We start from the raw sequence: 23,282 nt of genomic DNA, 5'->3' as shown, positions 1-23,282 counted from the left end.
AGCACCCCCGGGACTACAGCTCCCGGCGTGCCTTGCGGCACCCGCCACTTCCCGGGCGGGGCGCTGCTGCCCGCGTGCTCTCATTGGGCGGTGTGGGGACGGGCGAGCCCGCGGACCAATCGCTGCCGAGCCCCGGCGGAGGCGGCCCAATGAGCGGCGGCGGGGGGCGGGCCGCGGGGGCGGTGGCAGCGGCCGGGCCCCGCGCGCTCCATGGCGGCCGCCGGCGGCCCCGACGAGGCGGACGAGGCGGTTCGTGGCACCTGCGAGGACGCGTCCGTCTGCAAACGGTACCGGCCGGGGCGGGCGGCACGGGCACCGCCGCTCCGGCCCCGCGCCGCGCCGGGCGCTGCTGGGGCGGGGAGCGGAGCACGGGCGGCTCCCGGGAAGCGGCGCCGGAGGGGAGCGGGAACGGCCCCGTCCCGCCCCGGTGCCCCGGGAGAGCAGAGCGGGCGCCGAGGGGTGCGGAGCTGAACTCCCCGTGTGGGGGCCGCGGGTGCCCCGAGCGCGCCCCCGGTCGCCTCTCCGAAGCCCTGCCCGGGTGGGCTCCGGGCTCGCTGATAGCGCAGCGTGCCGGGGGAGCCAGCACCCGATCTTGGGGCCGGAACCTGCAGCTGTGGGGGATGTCTCTGGGAAACGCTGTCGCGATGTATTTCAGGCTCCTTTCTTCACCCGCTGTGGGACGGGCGCGGGGAGGGGATGCCTCGTTGCCCTCTTGTGCCTGGGCGTGAGTTTAGCTCGCGTTGTCGCTGGCTGCTTGTTCTGCCCGCTTGGTTTTTGCAGCAGGAGATTGTTGGGTGGTTGAGTTTGGTTTGAGAGCTTTCCTTTTTGAGTCAGTTGTAAAACCGGCGAGTCTCGCTCAGAACAGGATAACACTTGTCTGTGTTTAAGCTCTGCAAGAAGTGCAAACAGCTCGTGGCATAACAAGGGGTAGAAGTATAAAGCCTGATTTGCGTGTGTCTGAGGACCTGGAGACACATCCCCCTGCTGGGTCCTCCAGGAGGAAATACCTGAGGATCGGCTCTTTGCTCACAGAATTTCATCCACTAGTGCAGAGCCCTTTAAAAAGTTGCTTCTTTAGTATGGCAGCAGCCAGATTTTCTAACTAAACTTTATGTAATCTCTGAATTGAAATGGTTCCACTCGTGAAGCAGATTTTTAGTCCGTGTCTGCATGTGCACACCCAGGGCAGAGGGACCTTACCAACCTCTGTATCTTTTAGGTACCCTTCTTTCCTAATCCTTTCCTTCTTTTCCCCACTCCTGGACAGGTTTGCTGTCAGTGTTGGCTACTGGAAGGACCCTTACATCCAGTATTTTGTGAGACAAGCCAAGGAAAGGAAAGCACCTGAGATCAATAGAGGCAAGTTGGAATGGGGATGGAGACAGTGAGCTGGTCTTGAGGCTGACAAAACCCCTGTGCACTGGCTGTTTGGGGGATAGGGAATACAGGAAAGAGTGAGACAAGTTTTCTTCACAGAAATAATTCCTTTCTGTAGCTGATCTTTTAAATATTGTTTTGTAAATCAAAGCTCTCATCCTTTGCTTTCTGTGTTCTCAATGGGAAGTGTGCAGAAATCTCCTCAAAGCAATCAAAAAATGTTTCTTTGACCCAGGACAGCTGGGTATGTCAGCTCTGGTCTCTGCAAGTGTGGACACCAGCCAGAATTATTTTGCTCTGTTTGAGGTGAAACTTACTAAAACTTCTATTTACCCAATGAATTCTGTTTTATCAGTGCATCAGAATTTTGTTAGTAATTAAAAAAGAAAACCAAAAGCCCTTAAGTTTCTTAAAAAGAGGGCATTACTCTTCCTGAGAAACACCACTTTTCAAACAGGCTGCCTGAAATTCTTCAGGAGTGTTAAACATCAAGTATTACATAAAAATAATAATTAAGCCCAAGCTTTTGTGTGTGTTAACAGGTTATTATGCTCGTGTTCACGGAGTCAGTTATCTGATTAAAGCTTTTCTAAAGAGGACAGAATGCAACTGTCAAATTGTTAACCTTGGGGCTGGCATGGACACCCTGTTCTGGAGACTGAAGGTAAGGAGAGCTGGGGGGACAGGTCTGGCTGAGGACTGAGATCCATGGGGAGGTTTGGACTGCCCTTGTGTGCTTGGCAGTGCTGAGTTCTGTCACACAGGGGAGGTGGGCAGGGAGGCAGCACTGCCCAGGCTGTCACAGAATCCCAGAAGAGTTGGGGTTGGAAGAGCTCTGGGCATCACCCAGTCCAACCCCTGCCCAGGCAGGGTCACCTGCAGCAGGTGACACAGGGACTGTCCAGGTGGGGCTGGAATGTCTGCAGAGAGGGAGACTCCACGGCCCCCCTGGGCAGCTGTTCCAGGGAGAGGAGTTTTCCTCCTGCTGAGGTGGAACTCGTGTTTTAGTTTGTGGCCATTGCTCCTCGTCCTGTCACTGGCACCACTGAGCAGAGTCTGGCACCATCCTCTGACCCCCCTTGGAGACATTTGTATGGATTGATGGGATCCCCCCTCAGCCTCCTCTCCTCCACACTAACCAGGCACAGCTCCTGCAGTCTCTCCTCATCAGAGAAATGCTCCAGACCCCTCACACCTTTGTGGGTGGACCCTCTCCAGGAGCTCCTTGTCCTTCTTGGAGCCCAGATGTGGGCACAGCACTCCAGATGTGCCTCACTGGGCCGAGTAGAGGGGCAGGATCACTCCCTCACCTGCTGGCCACACTCTTCCCATGCCCCCCAGGATCCCTGGCTGCTCTGCCTCAGCTCTCTGCTTGTTCAGAGTCAGTCCAGGTGCCTTTAAAGCTCAGAGCTCAGGAGGGGCTGTGGGTTGCCCTGGCTGTTCCCCAGTAGTGTGTGACACCAAGCTGACCTCTAGTGGAATTCCCAGAACAACAGGAATGCTGCGTTCTGCTGTTCCCTGTCAACCTTTAGATTTCCCTGTTCTCTCCTCTAACAGAACAGGAATGGTGTAGCAAAGCACAGGATTGTACAGGCTCTATGTGCATGTTTCTGAATGAACTATATAAATGTGAGTTTCTATAGATAAATCAAAGAATCCCAGACTGGCTTGGGTGGGAAGGGACCTTGAATATCATCCAGTGCCCAGGGAGGTTGGACTGGATGATCTCCAGAGGTCCCTTCCAAACCCAGCTATTCTGGGATTCTGTGATTACATAAAATGTTAAATAATTTCCTTAATGCCTAGAGAACATTCTAATGTCTGTGAACTGTTTTTTGTTGGGTTTTAGGTTGTTTTAAGCTGTAGGACGTTGTTACACCATTGTTAGAAATGCCAGTGTAAGCTGAACCAGAACTGTTCAGGACTTGAGGTTATATCTTCTTGTGTGTGTGAAACTTGAGTGTCCCTGATTCTGGTGTCTTCCTCCAATTCCCAGGATGAAAATCTTCTCCCTAGAAAATATTTTGAAGTGGATTTTCCGATGATCGTTGCAAGGAAAATACATAATATCAAGTAAGTCTGAGGCCTGTGTTTATCCGTGTGAGACTGAACGTGAGTCAGTGTCATTGTTTCAACTCTCTGCTGAGAAGCATTTAGTGCTCTGAGGTGTGAGGGTGGTGAGGGTGTGAGGCACTGACAGGCTGCCCAGAGCTGAGGCTGCTCCATCCCTGGGAGTGTCCAAGGCCAGGACGGGGCTTGGAGCAACCTGGGCTGGTGGAAGGTGTCCCTGCCCAGGGCAGGGGGTGGCACTGGATGGGCTTTAGGGTCCTTCCAACCCAACCCATTCTGGGATTCTGTGTAGAATAAGGATTCATTTTGCAGGCGGGTTCCTACATGTGAGTGTGCAGCCACTGTTCCAAACTGGAGGAGGTGGTGCGTGGAAGCTGTAGGAGCCAAGCAGACCTCGTTCTGGGGCAGGGAAAGTCTCCTGATGGTTAGAGGTGATTAAGTCTTTTCTTACTGTTGAAGACAGCAGTAAATTCCCAGACTTGCCTGTTCAGGTAGAGAGGTAGCACAGCTGGTGCTGTGTGGGAATGTTCTGTTTGGATGGATCCATTAAGGTTTACTGAGGATACATACAGAGCACCTGGACTTCTCTTGAAAGATTGCCTCCAAAATTAGGAGTAATTTGGTATAAAAGTCAACTGCAACTTTCACAAGCTTGCAAAGGTTTTCATTTCCAGTAGAGGGCAGAGATATTCTCTTGGCTGCTTTTATCACAGACACACACACACATGGAGATATATATATATATATATAAAAAAAAAGATGTAAGCACACTGTTTAACAGGCTTAGCTGCTCTGAGATGCTTCTTCCTTCTTCCCACAGATCAAAACCTCCCCTGTCAAAACCAATTATGGAATCCCATTCAGGGGACTCTCTTCTAATAGGTGAGTCATCCTCAAACTCAGTCAGCGATGTACTGCAGCACTTTTAAAACTTTTCTGATCATTTTGTTCTGCTATGTGGGCAGGCTTTTAATGTTTGAAATGCTGTTTGGACAGAGAATTGTGAGAGAAAAGAGGCTTTTTTCTTCTCTTTTAGACTTCTGCCCATTCGTTCTGTGTCATGTTAGAAATGTCTTCTCTTTAAGTGGTTTTATTCTGCCAGAAAGTTTTCTCTCGTATGTAGCTCAAGTTTTCTGTCACAGGAAGAGAAAAAGTGCTACTGAGAGGCATGGATACAGGATTAAAATATCTATTGAGTGTTTATCTTCTTTCTGTTTCTTTAGGAGAACAAGTCTTTACATTTAGCAGAGTTTTCACAGCAGGAACACAGCCTGCAAAGTCCGAGCTCAGGAGCCAGTGCTGTTTGTCATATTTTAGTATTAAAAGGGTAATAAATTCAGATGGTGTCATGGTTGTGCTGTCTTGGCTTATAACCTTATTCTGAAACAGGATGCTGTGGACTCCACATCCTGAGGAACACTAATTACTTTCATCTATGATAGCATCTAATTTGTGTGAGCAGGTGTGACCCTAAAGCAGAGCTCCTCGTGTTTGCTGCTCCCTGAGGGATCACCTGGACAGGTGCTTTTATTAAGCACAATTTTAGGGCTTAAAAGGGCCCGACTGGGTTGGGCTGGAAGGGACCACAGTGGGACACTGGTCCCACCTCCCTCCTCCTGCAGGGCACATGGCACAGAGTGTGTCCAGAGGGGTCTGGAATATCCCCAGTGAGGAGACTCCACACCCGCTCTGGGTAGCCTGTTCAGTGCTTGTCACTGCCCAGCAAAGTTCTTCCTCATGTCTAGGTGGAACTTCCTGGGTATCAGTTCCTGCCCCTTCCTCTTGTCCCATTTCTGGGCACCCCCGAGCAGAGCCTGGTCCATCCTCTGCCCCCTCCCTGCAGGCACTGACAGAAATTGGGGTGGTCCCCTCTCAGTGTCTCTTCTCAAGGCTGAACAGCCCCAGCTGCCTCGGCCTTTCCTCATAAGGGAGATGCTCCAGTCCCTTCAGCACCTCCACAGCCTCCTCTGGACCTGCCCCAGGAGCTCCATGTCCCTCCTGTCCTGAGGACACAGCACTGTAGATGTGCCTCCCCAGGGCTGATCTGCAGGGAAGGCTCTTCCCAATATTCCCCAGGAACCCATTGATTTCCTGACCCCCAGGGCTCCAAGGGTGAGGAGGTGCAGGGTGAGGAGGTGCTCGTGTTCCAGTGGGCTCCACCTTGGGCCACAGTGCTGCCACACTCTGCCTTGATGGGGCATGTTTATTGCTGCACATTAGAGTGCCTGAACTTACCAACCTTCAGGTGTCAGGAGTTTGTGTTGTGCCTTCAGGCCTCTAGAGATGAAAGTCCAGTGCCCCACCTGAGGGAGAGGGCTCCTGGGGCTCCTGGGGTCTGATCGGGAGCCCTGCCTGTGCCGTGCCCTGCCCGTGCTGTGCCCTGCCCGCAGCGGGATTGCTGCATAAGCACTGTTCCAGCAGCACCCAGGGCTGGTCCAGAGGGCTGGGTGCTGTGTGTGTGTTCCTGAACAGCTGTAGATATGTCTGGTACAGCATCACAACTGCAGTTATCAGCTTGCAGGGCTGTATTGTAATCAAAAGCTATGAATAGCAACTCTGAGCAGTCAGCAGCAATTGCTGTGGCACTGGGTGAGTGGAGTGGAGTGACTGGTTTCTCTAAAGTTGTTTCTCTGGTTATTTCTCCGTGCTGAGTTTTAAAACCTCAGAGTAGCAATTTTACTGTACCCAGGCTGGTGCAGGGTCTGCTACACTGACATCTCTGGGATGTACCATCATGTCTAGGTAACTTGTAGATGCTGGAAGCGTTTGTGGAATCCCAGTTTGAACTGACACTCAACCACGGGTCGGTTGGAGTGAGATCCATGTGGGAACTCTCATTTAAGGATATATTAATGGAACTGCTTCATATGGAAGTGCCACCAGAAGAGGTGGTGGAATAAGTTGGTAAATCAAACATGAGCAGAGATTTCTCACAGGTCTAAAGGAACTTCACAATGTATTTGCTCAGCTACTGACTGGTCTGTACCCTCTCCTTTTAAAATTTACATCCAACTGGAAAGTGGTGGCTGTGACTCAAATGGAGAAATCCAGGGAACTCCAAGCCAGTGGGACTGATATCTCTACCAGACAAATTGATAGGAATTCTAACAGACAGACTTAGTAGAAAAGAGGAATCATAGAATGTGTTGGCAAAGAGTCACCATGGCTTTTGGAAAGGTAAGTTATGCCTCCCAAACCTGTTGGAGTTCTCTGAGTCAACAGATCTATTGGAAAAGGACATCAGTGTAGTGCTTGGATTTCCAAAATGTGTTTTGACAGTGTCCCTTACCAAAGTGTGCCAAAGAAATGGCACGGTGGTTGTGGAGAGGGAATGGTTCTCATATGGATGAGGAGCTGGGATGGAGGGTGAGCATATGTTGTTAATTTTCATTATGGAGGAGATGGAGATCTGTGCTTAAGGATATGTTGTTGTTCAACACTAAGGAATAATTGTGAAAATACAGTGATTAGTCAATGGCAGCTTGTTGGCAAATCCAAACTCTTCAGAGTGGTAAAGAACTGTAGAAGAATCTTGTGAAATTAGTGACTTGATGATGAATTCAATGTGGATTAATAGAAAGTGATGCACATGGGGGGGAAAAAATAGTTTGTGCCTCACATGTAAATGATTATTGCTGCCTTCCTGCAGGGCATTAGAATAAATAGATGTATGAAAGCACGAGCTCAGTAATGGTTCAGAAATCCAAATCAAGTTTAAGCATACTTGGGGAAAAGCTAGAAAACATCTAGTTAGTACGTGTTTGCCCTTTTTGCCTTTCCCCTTTGTAGCTGCTGTTGGCTCTGTGAGAGGCAGGATATCCCACTAGGGGGACCTTTGGTCTGACCTGATACAGCTGTTAGACTGTGGAATGTTCAGGGAATGCCACCTGTCACAGGGAGTGTAGTGGGGTACAATGAAGCAGCCTTGCCAGGTAGGGAAATGTTACCTGTTTTTGTGGGGATATGGAGCAGGATTTTAGAATCCTGGGGAGGAGGCTGTCCCATCCTGTGCCTGCTCCCCCATATAAGTTCCACACTGCTGTCTCTGGTGTACCAGGAATAATTCGTTTGGATTGTTTGGAGCTTCATTTTTGAGTTGTTATAATATGGATTGACATGATTCTTGTTCTCTCACTGCTCTTCTGCTCACCCTAAATGTTCTCATTCTGTGAAGCTGGAGCTGATAGACAACTTTATTGGCTTCAGGGCAGCATCTGCTGTGCTTGCCCTTTGGACAAGGCAGGGACTACATGGCGTGCAGCTCAAATATAGATGTTGATGGCCTCTGCCCTTGGATGCAGCAGGATGACACTTGTCACTGAACAGCTCCGTGGCTTCCTGGGGAATGCTGGGTCTCCAGGGAAAGCAGTGATCTGTGCAGCAGTCTGACATCCCTGTGGCAAGAACACAGTCAGTTGTTTTCACTGTCTGATGGGTGATGCAGTTGCTGTGTTGGGAGGTCAATGCCCCGCCTTTGTTACCTTTGCAAGTGCAAATTGCACCCAGGGAGCTGTTGTCTTTCTGTGCCTCTCTCACCTTCTGCCCTGCCTAGTCCAGCTTTGGGACCGGGTTGTTTCAGCTTCCTTTCCCCTCCATTCCCAGTCTGTCCTGTGACACGATGCAGGTCTCAAGGGTCTTGCTGTCCCGGTGATTTGCAGGCCTCGTGTTGGGGATGTTCCTGTGCTTCCAAGGCAAGGCAGATTTGTGTTTTGACACGTGCCCTGCTCTGGTGGTGTAGTGAACGGGGAGCTGAGTGAAAGCAGTGCCATATCCCGCCTGTGGAATAGGCTGCATGGGCTGGTGGTTTGTAAAGCTGCCAAAGATACCTTAGGATGAAAATCCTAATGAAATCAGTTTGAGTCAATAGTATCCTGCATTCTGTCTCTTGGAAAACCTCCAGGAAATTGTTGCACTAATGTGAGAAGGGAGTAGGAAAAGCAAACTGAATTCTTGTGGCAGAGGAAGCACTGAGCTCTGTGAGGCTGGAACGCCGCTCCAGGAGCCAGGGGAGGGCCTGGGGCTGTCCTCAAACACAGCAGTTACTTGTTCCTAACATTTCTGGGAAGAAAAATGTATTGCAGTGAGGTCAAAAGGGAAGTATAAGCAGCTCCTGCTACTGTTCCGTTACTGCAGTGATGTCTTGTTCTGTGAGTCTGTGACATTCGAGCCACTTGTGCTGTTATTTCTGTGCCAGAAGTCATGAAAAATAAACATTCAAGTGGTATGATCAGAGCAAAGCATTCTCTGTTGAGTATCCATGGACGGCTGAGTGCTGCGTCTTGGCAGGGAGAGGGTGGGGTAGATGGGGTGGGCTGGAACGGTGGGGCTCTTCTTTCTCTCCTCTTCTCTCCCCTTCCTCGAATCCCTCAAATTAAATCTGAGTCTGGTGTTTCTCTACCCTTCATTTCAAGTGCAGGAGAGAGTCTTTGCACCTGACTGACTGAGTGTGAGCATCACACACAAAGCCACGAGGTAGCTCTGTGCTCTGGAGGAGAATATCCTGACCAAACAACCTGGCTGAAAACCAGCACAAGTCTTGGTGCTTGGGTCAGAATTAGTGCTTGGAACATGGGATTTTCAATGGATTAAGCCAGGCATTCTGTGGTTCTGTAGTAAAAATGCTTGAGTCAGTGTGGTGTGAGCAAGGGACATTTACTTCCGCCTCGGAGTGTTTGTGCTCCTTTTTGATTCGATCACTTAAAAAGTTTTGTAGTTTATTTCTGGCTTTTATTTCTGTTCTCCATTAATGTACTTCTGTGTCCAAGTCTCTGAAGCTGGTCAAGGAGCTGGCATTGATTCCCTACTAATTATGGTGACTGACGCTCGCTGTGCCCTATCTATGGACAGAAACAAATCCCTATTTAAATACTTCCCTGTGTGTGGTGGGGTTTTTTGGGTGGCTTTTTTTGATGCCATTATCATGGCCTTGATGTAATCACTGAAATAGAAGGGTGTGGGAAGTAGTAAAGCTATTACAGAACATGCACATGGAAAAAGCCTTGATTCAAAATGTTGAATCATTTGCCACAGAACTTTTTTTTTTCCCTTTCTTTACCCTGTAACTCTCTTTCTGAACTGTTCTGGTTCCTGGAGCTGCTGAGAAATGTTGCAGGAAAGACTCCTTTTCTGCTGGTTCCTCAGCTGTGCTTGGATGGCAAAAATCCTTTGCCTCTGGGATTTGTTCCTCCTTCCTGCTGGAAAGCATTTACAGGAATGTGCTGCCTCTTGTGTCCCCGGGCAATGTTTGTTTCTCAGAATACCTTCTCTAATTTGACTCTTTACTTAAATACCCTCACTAAATCATACCAAAAGTATAAATTGTAACATTTCTTGGCCCCAAATCTGTGTCTGATCCCCATATACATTCTGTAACTATAAAAATCAGTACTTTATATGGCTGTATCTGTTGTGAATATTTGAAATATGTTACTCTTAACTCCAATTTTCAGAAATTGATGTACTTTTATGTAGTTCTGTGTGCATACATTGGGTCATCTAAAAAGACTCTACAAACACAATGAAAATCCTGCCTTTAATCTTCACATTTTCCTCCTCTCTGCATTCCTGGGAACCATGGTAACGGCTGGGATAACCTCTCTGCATCACAGTGGCTTCAGAGGGAAGGAGTGGGCTTGCTGCAGGGCCTGGTGGTGATGTATCACTGTAAGCCACAAGTAAAGGGGAAATTGATGTTTTGAAAAGAAGAGTTTGCTGTTCATAGTTGGGTATAACAGACCAAACTTTAGCTTCCAAGTCATGTATTGTTGTGCTGGTTTTTTTAATTCATAATTTCAGCATCCCTCCTATTTGTGACCTTAGTCTCTCCAAATATTGACCTTGCAGATTCCCACAGCCTTGACTCCAGTCGATACTCCATTGTAGGAGCAGATCTCCGTTTCTCGTCAGATCTGGAGGAGAAGCTAAAGAAACACAACTTGGATGTACAGTAAGATTTATTTTTTTTTTAATTGATTTTTCTTTTTTAATGCGGGCTTGTGGAAGCCCAGGTTGGACAGGGCTTGGAGCAAGCTGGGCTCATGGAAGGTGTCCCTGCCCATGGCAGGGGGTGGCACTGGATGGGCTTTGAGGTCCCTTCCAATCCAGGCCATTCTGGGAGTCTGTGACTTCAGAGTTTCATCTTTGTAATTTTCTGTGGCCTCCACTTGAACCCCTGTTGTTCCCTAAACCTTTCGGTGGAGGGATTGCCATGGCCCTGAGTCCAGAAGCTCCTCTGTGGGGTTTTATTGTTCCCCATGAGGCTTTGGAGGGGGCAGGAGTTAAGTTTCTGAGTGGATGATGGACAGACCTTTCAAATGTAAGCTATATAAATAGCAGAGATCTGGCTGGGTGGGAGAGAGCATATGGGGAAGCAGAATGCATCAAATTGCCATTTAATTCTTTACACTTCCATCTTCTGAAATGTTGCCTTGCTTGCCTACATCGCTGCTCCTTGTGGAATTTCTCCTGCTTCTAGTGACTTTTTTTTCCCTTTCATTCTAGCAATTAAAAGCAAACTCAATAATTCTGAAGAAAATCACTCGTGTAGATGTCTATTTTTGTTGGTTTGTGGATGGAGGGGGAAGAGGCAACGTGCAAACTATAGATTGCATTTCGTTAGATAATAATATGTAAAGAGTATTTTACAGATATTTTACAGAACAAATTTGGCTAATTAAAATTCTTAGAACTTCGGTAAAGAGAAAACTTTTTTTTTTATTTTGTAATTTATTCCTGATTTTACTGATCTCTAGAAGAGTGTGGATTGTGTATACAGAGCACAGTCCTTCTGCAAAGGGAATTTTAATAGATTCCTCAGTTCCTGCTGCGAGAGAAGACTTAGAGAATGCATATTATTCTGTGTTCAGGGCTGACTTAGAGGAGCTTGTTTTCCAAAACCTCTGGTTTGTAACCACAGAAGTCTCTTGTGGTTAATTAATTCATCAGCTGCCAGAAAGCCTAGTTCTAGTCAACTTGATGAAGAGATTTCATTCAAACTTCAATGTCTAGTTCATAAAAAATGGAGCTCTTTCAAGACATGAAATGACTGCTCACTAACAATTCTTTACTCATTTTTCTTGTTCTTCTGCTGGAAATAGTTCTGTGATTTGGTTTTGTTTTGCAGTTTGCCAACACTACTGGTGGCAGAGTGTGTGCTGGTTTACATGACCCCCCAGCAATCTGCAAACCTGCTCAAGTGGGCAGCAAGCACCTTTCCCGTGGCCATGTTTATCAATTATGAGCAGGTAAAACCAAAATGGCATTTTTGGACCTGCATTGTTGTCATAAAAATTGCTCTCCAAGGTGGGAGTTGTTGTGAAATAAGAGTGGGCCGTGTCCTTTTGTAGAGACAGCAGTTTCTGCTGAATTTCTGTAGTAATATGTTTTAACTTGTAGCTTGGTTAGCTCGTTAGAAGGAATATATGGCTATTCTGAAAGACAATTTCTGGGCTATGTTGAAGCAAAATAATTGAGACTTAATCCATACGTGGAGAAAACCATAGAATATTGGTTTAGCTAAGAGAGAGGAAAAAGAAATGGTGCTGAGTGCTGGCTCTGAGTGTATAACATTACATAATTACCTCTCTGTTCTTTGGCAAAGTGGAGCAAAAATCACATCAGCATGAACTCCGCTCCTCTCAGTGGAAGTTAAAGGCTGCCTCGGGGGAACTAGGTGGCTCCAGGAATTAGTAACAGGATCTTCCAAGCTGTAAATCACTGCTGGAGAATGAACCAAGTTGCTGAGAGCTTAAAGCAGCTCAGCTTTCCTGTCAGTGCCCGTGTCTGTCGGGGCAGGGGCACTGTCACCGAGCCAGCGGCTGCGGCGGTGACGTGCGGGAGCCGAGGAGGTGGCAGAGGGAGCGAGGCCCGGTGTAAGGATGTGCAACTCACTCTGCTGTTGTCCTGTACGTTTTGTGACATAGGCCATGCAGGAGTTTAACCAGGGTACTGCTGTTCCCCACGGTCACGCTGTGTGCAGAAGGGGGAACACTTTTGTCTCCTTCTCTACCTGAGGTGAACATGACGGACCGGTTCGGGCAGATCATGATCGAGAACCTGCAGCGGCGACAGTGCAACCTGGCTGGGGTGGAGGTCTGCAGGTCCTTGGACTCCCAGGTGAGAGGGGCACAGAGCTCTGGCTGTGATATTAACATGGATCAGTCTGTCTGCACATTCTGTCTGTGGGTGCCCTGTTGGAGCAGGTCCACCCCCTGCCATGGGCAGGGACACCTTCCACCAGCCCAGGTTGCTCCAAGCCCTGTCCAACCTGGCCTTGGACACTTGCAGGGATCCAGGGGCAGCCACAGCTTCTCTGGGCAACCTGTGCCAGGGCCTCCCCACCCTCCCAGGGAAGAACTTCCTCCCAATATCCCATCTAACCCTGCCCTCTGGCAGTGGGAAACCATTCCCCCTTGTCCTATCACTCCAGGCCCTTGTAAATAGTGTCTCTCCATCTTTCTTGTTGGCTCCTTCAGGTATTGGAAGGCCACAGTTGGGTCACCCTGGAGCCTTCTCTTTGATACCACTGACTGTCAGTAGCTGTCCAAAAGCTGCAGTGGATCAGAGCAGCCCTGCCTGCCCCACTGCCCTCTCTGCACAGGGATCACCAGCACATGCTTAGAAAAGACTCTGAGCTCTGCAGAGAACAGGTCAAGCAGCTGCCCTACAAAATCCTTAGGGGGAAAAACTGCCCTCTGGCATTTTTCCCTGGAGTCCTCAAAGCTGTGCTACCTCTGTGTTTTACAGAGGGAACGTCTGCTGCTGAACGGCTGGGAAACTGCACGTGCCATCGATATGATGAAGGTGTACAGCTTTTTGCCACAGGCTGATGTCAAAAGGTATTCATTTTGGAACCAAAGGTCATCTTCAGATGCCATTTCCAAGGCTGTTCACATCAACGTGCAGCATGGGCTTCCCTGGTCTGACAGAGTTGTCTGCAGGCACTTGCTGCCCCTGTGTGAGGGTGAAGCTCTGCAGAGCCTCAGGGATAGTGCCTGGAGCAGCATTAATGAGCCACTGGCCGTGGGATGTTTTATATGGGGGCAATATAAAGCATCTCGTGGCAGGAATTTGCAGACAAAAGATGCCACAGAAAATGCTGTGTTGAGTTTTTGCAGTCCCTGACGTGTTCCTTGTGGACATTTTGGCTGGGGTTAAACCACAACACATTGAAATCATCTTCATGAGGGAAACTGCTGGGTCTGCAGAGCTTAGAGCACAGAGGGGGTAACTAAAGGCTGTTTAACAGCCAGTAATTTGCATGGATTTTGTTAATTTTTTTCAGTGAAGAAATACTAAAAAATGGGAAACTTGTTAAGGAGTAACTTTTTAGGGGTATAACATTAAATGTGAATTCCTGCAAGTCATTAACCAAGTTACCTTGGTCCAAATATTCACATATGGGGGTTTCTCAAACCCTGGAACTGAACAGGTGAGGGTGGAAATCAGAGGTGGTTTAAATAGGAACAGTGGTGTGTGGTGGTGCCATATGGCACTGGTGGAGACACAGAACCTGTGCTTTCTTTGCAGCATTTTTGACTACCTTAGATCTGTTCAGCTCCTTCCACTTGTTCCAAATGCCAGGAAATAGGTTATGTAAACTCTGTCCTTCAGTATTAATGAGGCAAATAATGCTTTTTATTTATAAAAGTCTTTACAAAAGTGTTCTTCTGCAGCACTTACATCTGGGAGTGTATTTTGGAACTTTTGCCCCTCAGCTTCTTTTGATCCTCAGTAGCAGCTCCTCCAAATATTTAGCATGGAAAATAAACACTGATATTCAAGTAGTCTGGAGGGAGAGAGGAATGGGCCAGGTTAAGCTTTGTAAAGCAGGCACAGCTTGGGAGAAAATCTCCCATTTGGGGGAAGACATTTAAAGACCTTCCTTTAAGAAGGTGGGAACCATTTTAGGGAAAACAAATCCTCGTGTCTTCTGTTTGTACCATTTAGTTTGTGTTTCATCATGGGCTCCTGTGGGAGAGCTGTTGGGAGCTGCACTGGTGTACTCATCACTCTCCCCAGACAGGGTAAGGCCTTGTGATTCTCTGAAGAGAACAAGAGTGTTCAGCTGTTCCCTGCCATCCCTTGGTCAGGGTGAATCTCCTTCATTAGGCTGCCCTGTTGTGGCTGCTTAGGGCCTGCAAGACCAGATCTCTGCAGAGAAAGGGCTTGGAAGACAAATGCTGGTATTTGTGAGGAGTTACACAGATTAGTCCTGGAATATGAAATATGAAATATAGATTAATATGAAATATTAGTCCAGGAAGGAGAAGTTGAAGACATCCTGTGGGTCACTTGTTTGGTACATGGACAGGAAGGGTAGGAGCAGTGGTGGCACCGTGGACAAACCCCATGAAAGGTAACTGCCTTACTGGCCAGAGTTTTCACTCCTGTGCAGTGAAGAGTTTAATAAAGACTCTACTGAGACTCCAGCTCGAATCCCAATTTTTATTTTGTTCCTGCAGAATAGAAGCACTTGAATTCCTGGATGAAAAGGAACTGTTTGAACAACTAATGCAGCACTACTGCATCTGCTGGGCTTCAAAGGACAGCAGCAACCTGGGTAATGTTCTCCAACACGTGGGAGGGATCCTTCCCAGGGAAATTTTATGTGGAAAGACTGGGATTGGGATGTTACACCAGTGCAGGATAGAGACACCCTGTCCCAGCCATGGGCTCTGCTGCTCTGCCCTTGGGGCTGGGAGCACCTCCCAGCTGGGGATTGTTTCTCCACAGCCCTGGGAGGGTTTATGGGTGTCCAAGTTGGAAGCCTGTCCAGTAGAGGAGAGCTGGAATTTTTCCACCAGAAGATGCCGTATGGGTTGCTTTAAATAACTGCCTGCTTTATCCTATCAGTGCTAATTGAAAGGTTTACAAATCCTATGCATGGGAAGTACCATATGGACGCACTGTATATGAAATCACAGTGTCCTGACAACACAAAAATAAATTTGTATTGCTTATCCCAGGCTTCTTCTGCACTGTCCCCATTTACAGCCATCTGACACTGGAGTTTTCCACACTGCATTCTCCTGGGGGAAAAAATTCCCTCTGAAATTAACTCTTTTAAATGTTCCTTTTGGTCTTAAAATCCTCTCTCGCCTAGACTGGGGTTTCTTTGAAATGGAGGGAATTGATTTATGCTTTCTGTAGCATTTCTATGTTGCTACTGCTTAACAAGTAATAAAATCAGGAGAATTGTGGTTTGGGTGAAGGATGGATGGCTACAGCCTGTGTCTGTCCAAATCAAAGACAGTTCTGTTCCAGGCACAGTTTATCTTGACTTCTCTCTGCAATTTCAGGGTCTTCAGTCTTTCCAGAAAATCTCTGCCTGCCAGCTTTTATCATTTCCTTCCTTCTCCTTCTCTTCTCCTCCTTTGTTTCTGACAGGGTATCCAAGATTTTATTGAGTGTTCCTTAGCAAATGGGAATAGGTGTGTTCTCTGAGGTGCAGAGCATCTGATACAGCTGGTGAAAGGAGATCTTCAACACCCTGCTGCTGCTGCTGTAGCAGAGCTGCTGCCCTGTGGTGTTGGTCACCTGAATCCTCCAGCCTCCATAGCCCTGAGCTCAAAAATCCGTGTTTCCCATTTCATTTCTTAGGGCTCAGAAGTGATGACTGTAATTAATACTCAAGGTATCCTAGAGGAGCTAAGGGCAAAATATTCGTGGGAACCACTGTTCTTGGATCTCAGCATTGTTCTCTGCTGTGATTAGAGAAGGACTGAGGACAGTTTTGGGACTGAGTTGAGTGGTGCAGGGTATCTTACAAGTTAAAAAAGACCAATCTCAAAGGAGATAATCAGATGTCCATTGGACATTTGGCCATGGCATGGACAGGCCTTAATCTAAAACAGGAGTTTAAATCCATGTGAATTTACTGCCCTCATTAAGGGTACTTTCCCCAGCTTTCTCTTTCTAATTTCATGGGCAGAATCTGAGGTTCATGAACATTCTGTTTTGTTCCTTCTGCCATGAACAACTCCTGCAGATTGGCTTATTCAAATTAATTGCTTCATCACAATCAAAAAAGAGTTAAAAATGTAAAGATCAACCTGTTTCCTGATTTCCTCCCACCAAATCCTTTACATTTAAGTTTAAAGAAATTAAGTAATGCTCAAAGCATCCTTCCTCCTGTGCCTGACTGTCCTAATAGTGGTGAAGGACTGGTAGGATAAGAATAAACACTTGTTTTTCCTCCCTAATCCCTCTTTCTCTTCACCCAGGTCTGGCAAACATCGACTTCTGAGGGTCTGGCTGGAGGGAAGGGAGCCCAGGAGCCCCAGTGACTGCCTTGGCTTGGGCCAGGATGCAGAAATACGGACTTTGCATGTGCCAACCCCAGTCTGTGTCCGTGTGACGGTGCTGGGAACTGTCCTGGTGGCTTTGGGTGCTTTTAAGGAGTATTTTTTGTGAGCAATTGTTATGAGGCAAGACTTGCCCTCCATTCCCAGATGTCTAATGATGGACTTTCACAAGGTGTCAGTGATTCCTGTCTAAAGCTTGCCTTCCTTAGTTTAAACCTGAAAGTAAAATGTTGTTGGGTTCTTTGATTTTCCTCCTTTGTCTTTTCGTGGGTGTGTAACGTGTACTTGTGGCAGGAAAGTGGAAACGCTGGAGAGCTGCATCACTGGACACCTGCACTGTGCATGGCTGATCAGGAAGGTGCAATGTGGTTCATTTTCATTCTCTTCTGGTCTGATTTTGATGCAGTGTCACCGTGTTGGCTTCTCCAGGCTTACTGTTGTCCAAGGCTGTCCCTGTGCTGGGCGTTCTTGTAGGGGAAGGGTAAAGGAGAAGGGGAGCCCTGATGTACAATTTGTTCAGTGGTGTACAAAAAGCTGGAAAGTAGACGTTGTTTAACTGGGAAGGGCTAAGCTTGGCAGTTCAGCACTGGGAGGGTGAAAGTAAGAAAGAAATTAATCTCAATTTGCACTGCTTCTGGTAGTATCTTTACACCAGTTTCTTCTTTCCCCTTAAAAGAAGCAAAACAAAATCCCAAGAGTAATGAAAGCCCTTGTCCTGTTGTTTGAAATTGAATCTTGCAACCTTCCTATGAGAAAAAAATAATAAATGTTTAGTATTTATAGTTTGTCTCCTGTCTTACTCAGTAGAATTACCTATTTATATCTGATTTAGTGCATACAGGTTTCTTCTCACCAAATACCTCACCAGGGGTATTTCTTTAAAGCAGTTACAGGCAGGTCTAGAGAAGCTGTGGCTGCCCTGGAAGTGTCCCAGACCAGGTTGGACGGGGCTTGGAACAACCTGGGCTGGTGGAAGGTGTCCCTGCCCATGGGAGGGGGTGGGACTGGGTGAGCTTTAAGGTCCCTCCCAACCCAAACCCCTCCGTGATTCTGTGACAAACCACCGTTTTTGTGCTGTTTGTGACTTTCTGTAGTGTGAGAACAGTTTGGAAAAGATTGATGTGGGCCTGGACTGGAGATGAAGGGATGGATATTATTGAGTTACCAGGAAAAATAAACAGTTCTTAGAAGTTACAGTCACAATTTCAGAGGAACAGAAGCAGTAAACAGAAAGGGTGTGTAGTGACAGGATAAGGGCAAACAGCCTTCAACTGAAGGAAGATGGGTTTGGATTAGATCTTGGAGGGATTTCTGCTCATTGCTTCTCTTTTAAGTCCCTGTGTTGTTTGTTCATCCAAGGGAAGCACTGGAGAAGGTGGCACAGGAGCAGAGCTGTGCCATGGGATGCAAACACGGTGGTGACCTCATCACCCTTTGACTGGGTGAGTCTGACCCTCCATTTTTGGCTGTTGAGCTGAACAGCATCCAGCCAGGAGAAGGGAAATCATTCCTGCTAGAGCTCTTCCAGAGTCTCTCCTCTCTCAGATGCCAACAGTGGTGAGGAAAGTGGGTCACCTTGTGCTTCAGGGTTAGAGCAGGATGAAAGGAGTGTGTGGTTCCCTGGGAGCTGTGTGGGGAGGACGGGTGTGGGAGCCCAGCACTCAGGGTTCCACTAACCAGAAGAGATAAATCAATCTTTCACCACTCTCCAGGGAATATTTGAACGTGGAGGGTGCCTGGTGCTGCTGACACAGTGCTGCTTTGCTGGGAGCTGCTGCTTGAGGAAGGCTGAGGAAGGTTTTCCAGCCAGGAGAGGTGACCTCCGCCTTCTGCTGCTGCTTCCTGCGCTGTGTGTGAGTGCTGGGCCTCCCTGGAGCTGTCCATGGATCTCTGCCTCTCCCTCCTGTTCCAGCCCAGCTGGCTGTTCTTGGGTGCTGTCAGTCCCCTCTCCTTCCCCCAGTGTGTGGCTGGGAAGCTTTGCACGGGAGGATGCTGAGTCCAGTTGCCATGGCAAAGCGAGGGAGCCGTGGCACGTGGGCCCTGCCTGTGAGATTTCTGTCACAGATTGTTCCCACAGGTACCACAAAATCCTCCTGCCTGTCCATGCTGAGTGCTGGATGTTGGTCTTTGCTCTGTCCAAGCCCCAGCCACACTGTGGTGATCACACTTCACTGTATCTGTGTTCCACCCACCTCACCTGCCTGAGCGTCACCTGCTCACTCTTAAAAGATGGATAGAAGAATTTACCTTCTAGGAAATTAAATTATTTATCTCCTCACTGGCATTACCCAGCAGGGAGTGAAAAGCAGTTGTTAGCTCAGTGCCCAGCATTTCAACCCCTGTGCAGAGTTACAGCTCCTTGTTTGGAGCTGACAGGAGTTCTGGGGTCTCTCAGCTGCTGGGGCACAGGAGATGTGGTTATTGAGGATGGAGACACTCCGTTGTCAGCGGGCTGACAGGACAGGCAGGGGAAGCAGGGGCCAGGTCATTGCAGGGGAGATGTGCAGGTGTGTGTGGGACAGACCATCCATCCCTTCTGCAAGAGCTTGGTGGATATTAACACTAAATACCAGAACTAAGAATGTTCAATACTGGAATTAAGGTCTAAGTGTGGCCTCATCCTACTGGTTGTTTTCCCTCTTCAGAGACCAGTCTGTGCGTGCAGAACTGACCCAAATCTGTCCCTGTTTTCCAGCAGACTGGGGCAAGTCTGTATTAAGAATCCTTGGAAATTTCCATCTGCACTGGAGCGTTTCGGTAGCGATTGGAAGGAAGACTCTTACACAATGAGGGCTCTCTGGAGGGGCAGAGATCACCTCACCTGTGCTACAGCAACGAGCTGCAAATCACTCTGCGAGCTGCAAATCACTCTGCGAGTTCTCATTCAGCCCCAGTTGAGTAATCGTGGGGATTATCCCTCCCCAAGATAAATATGGAAAGATAAGGCAGTGTCAAAGGAGTTGCTTTTGCTTCTTTATGGCTCTTTGAAAGAGCTGACCTTGATGCTCTGCTGGGGTCTCTCCTTGCAGCACCACGTTCTGCAGCACCAAAATTCTTCATGGTAACTTTTTCATAGCAATCCAGGCAGAATTCGGGCCTTTAAAATGCCCCAGCACTGATCCACAGAGAGCACTTAAGCATTAGGGGAGCATGAAGTGACAGGGGAATGGTTTCAAACTGAAAGAGGAGCCTTAGGTTGGATATTGGGAAGGAATTCCCCCCTGTGAGGATGGGCAGGCCCTGGCACAGGCTGCCCAGAGAAGCTGTGGCTGTCCCAGCCCTGGAGTGTCCAAGGCTGGGTTGGATGGGGCTTGGAGCAGCCTGGGCTGGTGGGAGGTGTCCCTGCCCATGGCAGGGGGTGAAACTAGATGGGCTTTAAGGTCCCTTCCAACCCAAATAATTCTGGGATTCTATTGATTCTATGATTAGCTGTTAATGGTACTTGATCATGTCCTTAAGAGTCTGCTTATGTGCTTTTTGGAATTTTAATGGTTTGGGTTTAGAATCCTAGAATGGTTTGCATTGGAAGGGACCTTAAGGGTCATCCAGTTCTAATCCCCAAATCTGCTTTTCTATACAAACCCTAGTTTGGGTACTTTGGATTGTATGGAAAGGCAAAGGAAAGGTGGCAGATGTGCACGGTGAAGCAAAGGGGAACAGAATGAAACACGGGCTGGATAAAATAGGGGTATTCTGACTTCTCTGCTGAGGTAGATGGATGTGGGGAATCTTGTCTCTGATGCCTAAAAAGGGTTTTTGGAAGCTGTGGCTTGTTTGGTACCACCATTTCCTGTATGAATTGACACAGTTGCTGTTGTCACTTATTTAACAAATCGGTGCAAGCCCAAACAAGGACAAAAATAAGTGTCTGTTAATATGAACAGATTTATCTGTTCTCATCCCCACGCCTTTTCCCACGGGCAGAGTTTCCATGTAGCTTATCAAGCAAACCTTAGTGCCAAGGATTTCATCTCTGTGAGGGACAAAGGCTGCTCAGAGCAGGGCTGTTGTCTTTACATGTTCGTGGCACCTCGAAACACAAGGCAGGTGCTGGGGCAGCCTCTGCTCAGGAGGACACAGGAGGATGGCTGGGTTGAGATGTGGAATCCCAGAATGGTTTGGGTTGGAAGAGACCTTAAAGATTATCCTGTTCCACCCCCTGTCATGGGCAGGGACACCTTTCACTGTCCCGGGTTGCTCCAAGCCCTGTCCAGCCTGGCCTTGTCCTGCCCCTTTGCTGGCTGTGCTGTGAGGGTTTGGTAGGAGCCAGGTGATCACCCGGCCTCGCTTGTCCATCAGGAGATTCCCCCAGGATTTATGTGTTCAAGTGCTTTAGGAGTCACAGCTGGCAGGTGTTGAAAATATCCTGAGTTTGATTGGTTTGGTTTTGTCCCTGTTCTTTGGGTTAACTGGAGCTGTGTGTGGGCAGTGCTGGTTTCCCTTGGAGCCATCCTCATGCCCAGCAGTAGTTAAACAGAGCAGTGTTCCCTGGCCTCTTGGGGTAGTGGCACATCAGCCAGGGCCCTGCAAAAAACCCTTCCCTCTCCCTAATCTTCCCAAACAAATCAGTCAGGGCTTGGCACAGCACTGGAATCTCCCAGGCTGCTTTCTCCAAGGATTTTACCTCAGTCCCACATGGCAGACAGGGGATGCTGGGGCAGCACTGGCTGGCTCTGGGTGCAGAACCTGTGGCTGGAGCTCCCACCACCAGGGAAAATACATTCCCCCGAGGCTGCCCCTTTGTTTTGTCCTGTTGCAGGCCTGTGCTCAGTAATAATTAATTCCTTTGTTGCCTGAACGTGGAGCGTTTCCTCTGGAAGGCTCAGGCAAACATCCCCACTCCCTCAGGAATGGTAAATGTTTAAAAGCCAAGGACACAGCGTTAATCCTTGCTTGGGGTTGTGACCTTCCAGTGCTCCAAAGCCACCACTGTGTTGGGAGACAGAGTATGGAGGTGGTCCCAGCCACCTGTTCCACAGGTCCATGCAGAGGCTTCACAGGAGCCCAAAGACCAGACAGTCACTCCCACATCCCAGTGGTTTCCATCACCTGAGGCCAAGAGCTTTGGTCTGTAGGAGCCGAGTTCTCGGGAGGGGAAATGGTTTGATGGAGGCTCGTTTAGAGGTGCCTGGACTGGGGTTCTCTGGCCTGACCCTTGCCTGTGGTGGTGTGGCCAGCAACAGAGACAGGCAAGTGGAAATTTCCTTCCCATCCCCAGTGCCTTGTGACAACATCATAAACCATCCCTGGCGTTCTTTACCCTGCTTACGAGAGAAAAAATCTCTATAAACCGCAATCCTTAATCACCCACCACAAACATGGGACATTGCAGGCGATTGCTCAAGGCAGGGACACCCTGGGGGGCTGGACTGATCCCTGCCTGGATGGTGGGCACATTTCCTGCTGCTCCAGGTGAGCTGCACTGCAGGGACCTGCACTGGCATCACTGGGGCAGTGTCAGCTGTGCCCATCACTGCATAGGTGTGATATTAATCTTATCATTAATACCCCAAAAATAATTTCAATCTGGATTCCTTCTGCCCAAGTTAAAATCCCTCCCAATGGAACTGGTTGTGCTGGGAGCTGTGGGTTGTGGGACAGTGGTTCCAGGGCTGCAGCCTCTCAGTTGTCCCCTTATTCCCTCTGCCCTGGCTGAATCCAGTGTTCCAGGCACTGATCCCTGCTGGGGCAAGGGGGATTTAGGGAGGGTTTAAGTGTTGTAATCAATGCCAATTTTCAGAGCTGCTGGTGGGTCCCTTGGGTCCCTTGCCAGGCATCTTTTATTTGAGAGCAGTGCAAGAGGGATACAGGCCCCCAACTTTAGGAGTTCTGGGCAGGACGTGGGCTGAGGTTGAGGGAAATTTTGGTGGCTTTTACTCAGAGGGTGGGCAGGCCCTGGCACAGGTTGCCCAGAGAAGCTGTGGCTGCCCCATCCCTGCATGTGTCCAAGGCCAGGTTGGACAGGGCTTGGAGCAACCTGGGCTGGTGGAAGGTGTCCCTGCCCATGGCAGGGGGTTGGAACTGTTGTTTAAAGGTCCCTTTCCACCCAAAGCAGTCTGTGATTCTGGGATAGCTGCACCAGCCATTTCCCAGGGTGCTGCCGGATCCGTGAGCCCGATGCCAGGGCCCTTCTGGCAGGTGAGGAGGGCAGCTGGGCTGCACGGGGGTGCTGGCACTCAGGCTCTCTGCACGAAAGGAATCACATCCTGAATCTCGGCAGAAAACCCTTAAACTGAAAAAAACCCAAACAAACAAACAAAAAAAAAAAAATCCAAGGGAGAAAACCCCCCAAGCCTTGAAGCAAGGCTTGGCAGTGATAACAGTTTTTATATCCCTGGGGGCCGGCCCAACAGCTTTTATTGCCCCTCTTCTTTTTTTTTTTCTTAGCAATGCAAATCCAATCCATATTTTAGAGCCTGCCCTGCACTGCCTGTCCACAGAGGTCGGGGGGAGCCTGCCAGCCTGGTGGCAGGACAGGTGGGACCCTCGCCCTGCACCCCTGGCTCCTGCAGGGCTGTGCCCAGGGCTCTG

At 48.6% G+C, this 23,282-nt stretch overlaps 1 protein-coding gene across 1 annotated transcript; it reads left to right on the top strand.

Annotated features, from left to right (window-relative positions):
- The first annotated feature begins 168 nt into the window (after window positions 1-168).
- On the top strand, window positions 169-17,533 carry LCMT1 (leucine carboxyl methyltransferase 1). The gene is made up of 11 exons (XM_050317163.1): window positions 169-287; window positions 1,268-1,359; window positions 1,920-2,041; window positions 3,374-3,450; window positions 4,268-4,329; window positions 10,291-10,393; window positions 11,570-11,690; window positions 12,460-12,561; window positions 13,192-13,283; window positions 14,910-15,007; window positions 16,671-17,533. The coding sequence occupies exons 1-11, from the start codon at window positions 211-213 to the stop codon at window positions 16,691-16,693; spliced, it is 969 nt and encodes a 322-aa protein (XP_050173120.1). The 5' UTR covers window positions 169-210; the 3' UTR covers window positions 16,694-17,533.
- The last annotated feature ends 5,749 nt before the right edge of the window (window positions 17,534-23,282 follow it).

The sequence above is a fragment of the Myiozetetes cayanensis genome, unplaced genomic scaffold (assembly GCF_022539395.1).
Source record: "Myiozetetes cayanensis isolate MyiCay16 unplaced genomic scaffold, myiCay2020 scf20-37, whole genome shotgun sequence".
Taxonomy (NCBI): Eukaryota; Metazoa; Chordata; class Aves; order Passeriformes; family Tyrannidae; genus Myiozetetes; species Myiozetetes cayanensis.
Note: the sequence above shows the minus strand (reverse complement) of the source record. Positions and strands in the feature narration are given on the sequence as shown.

Excerpts from the sequence above, each read along its gene's own strand:
- LCMT1 (XM_050317163.1), top strand. The coding sequence starts at position 211 with ATGGCGGCCGCCGGCGGCCCCGACGAGGCGGACGAGGCGGTTCGTGGC. Across the intron at positions 4,330-10,290 it reads AGGGGACTCTCTTCTAATAG|ATTCCCACAGCCTTGACTCC; the intron begins GTGAGTCATCCT and ends TTGACCTTGCAG. Across the intron at positions 13,284-14,909 it reads CCACAGGCTGATGTCAAAAG|AATAGAAGCACTTGAATTCC; the intron begins GTATTCATTTTG and ends TTGTTCCTGCAG.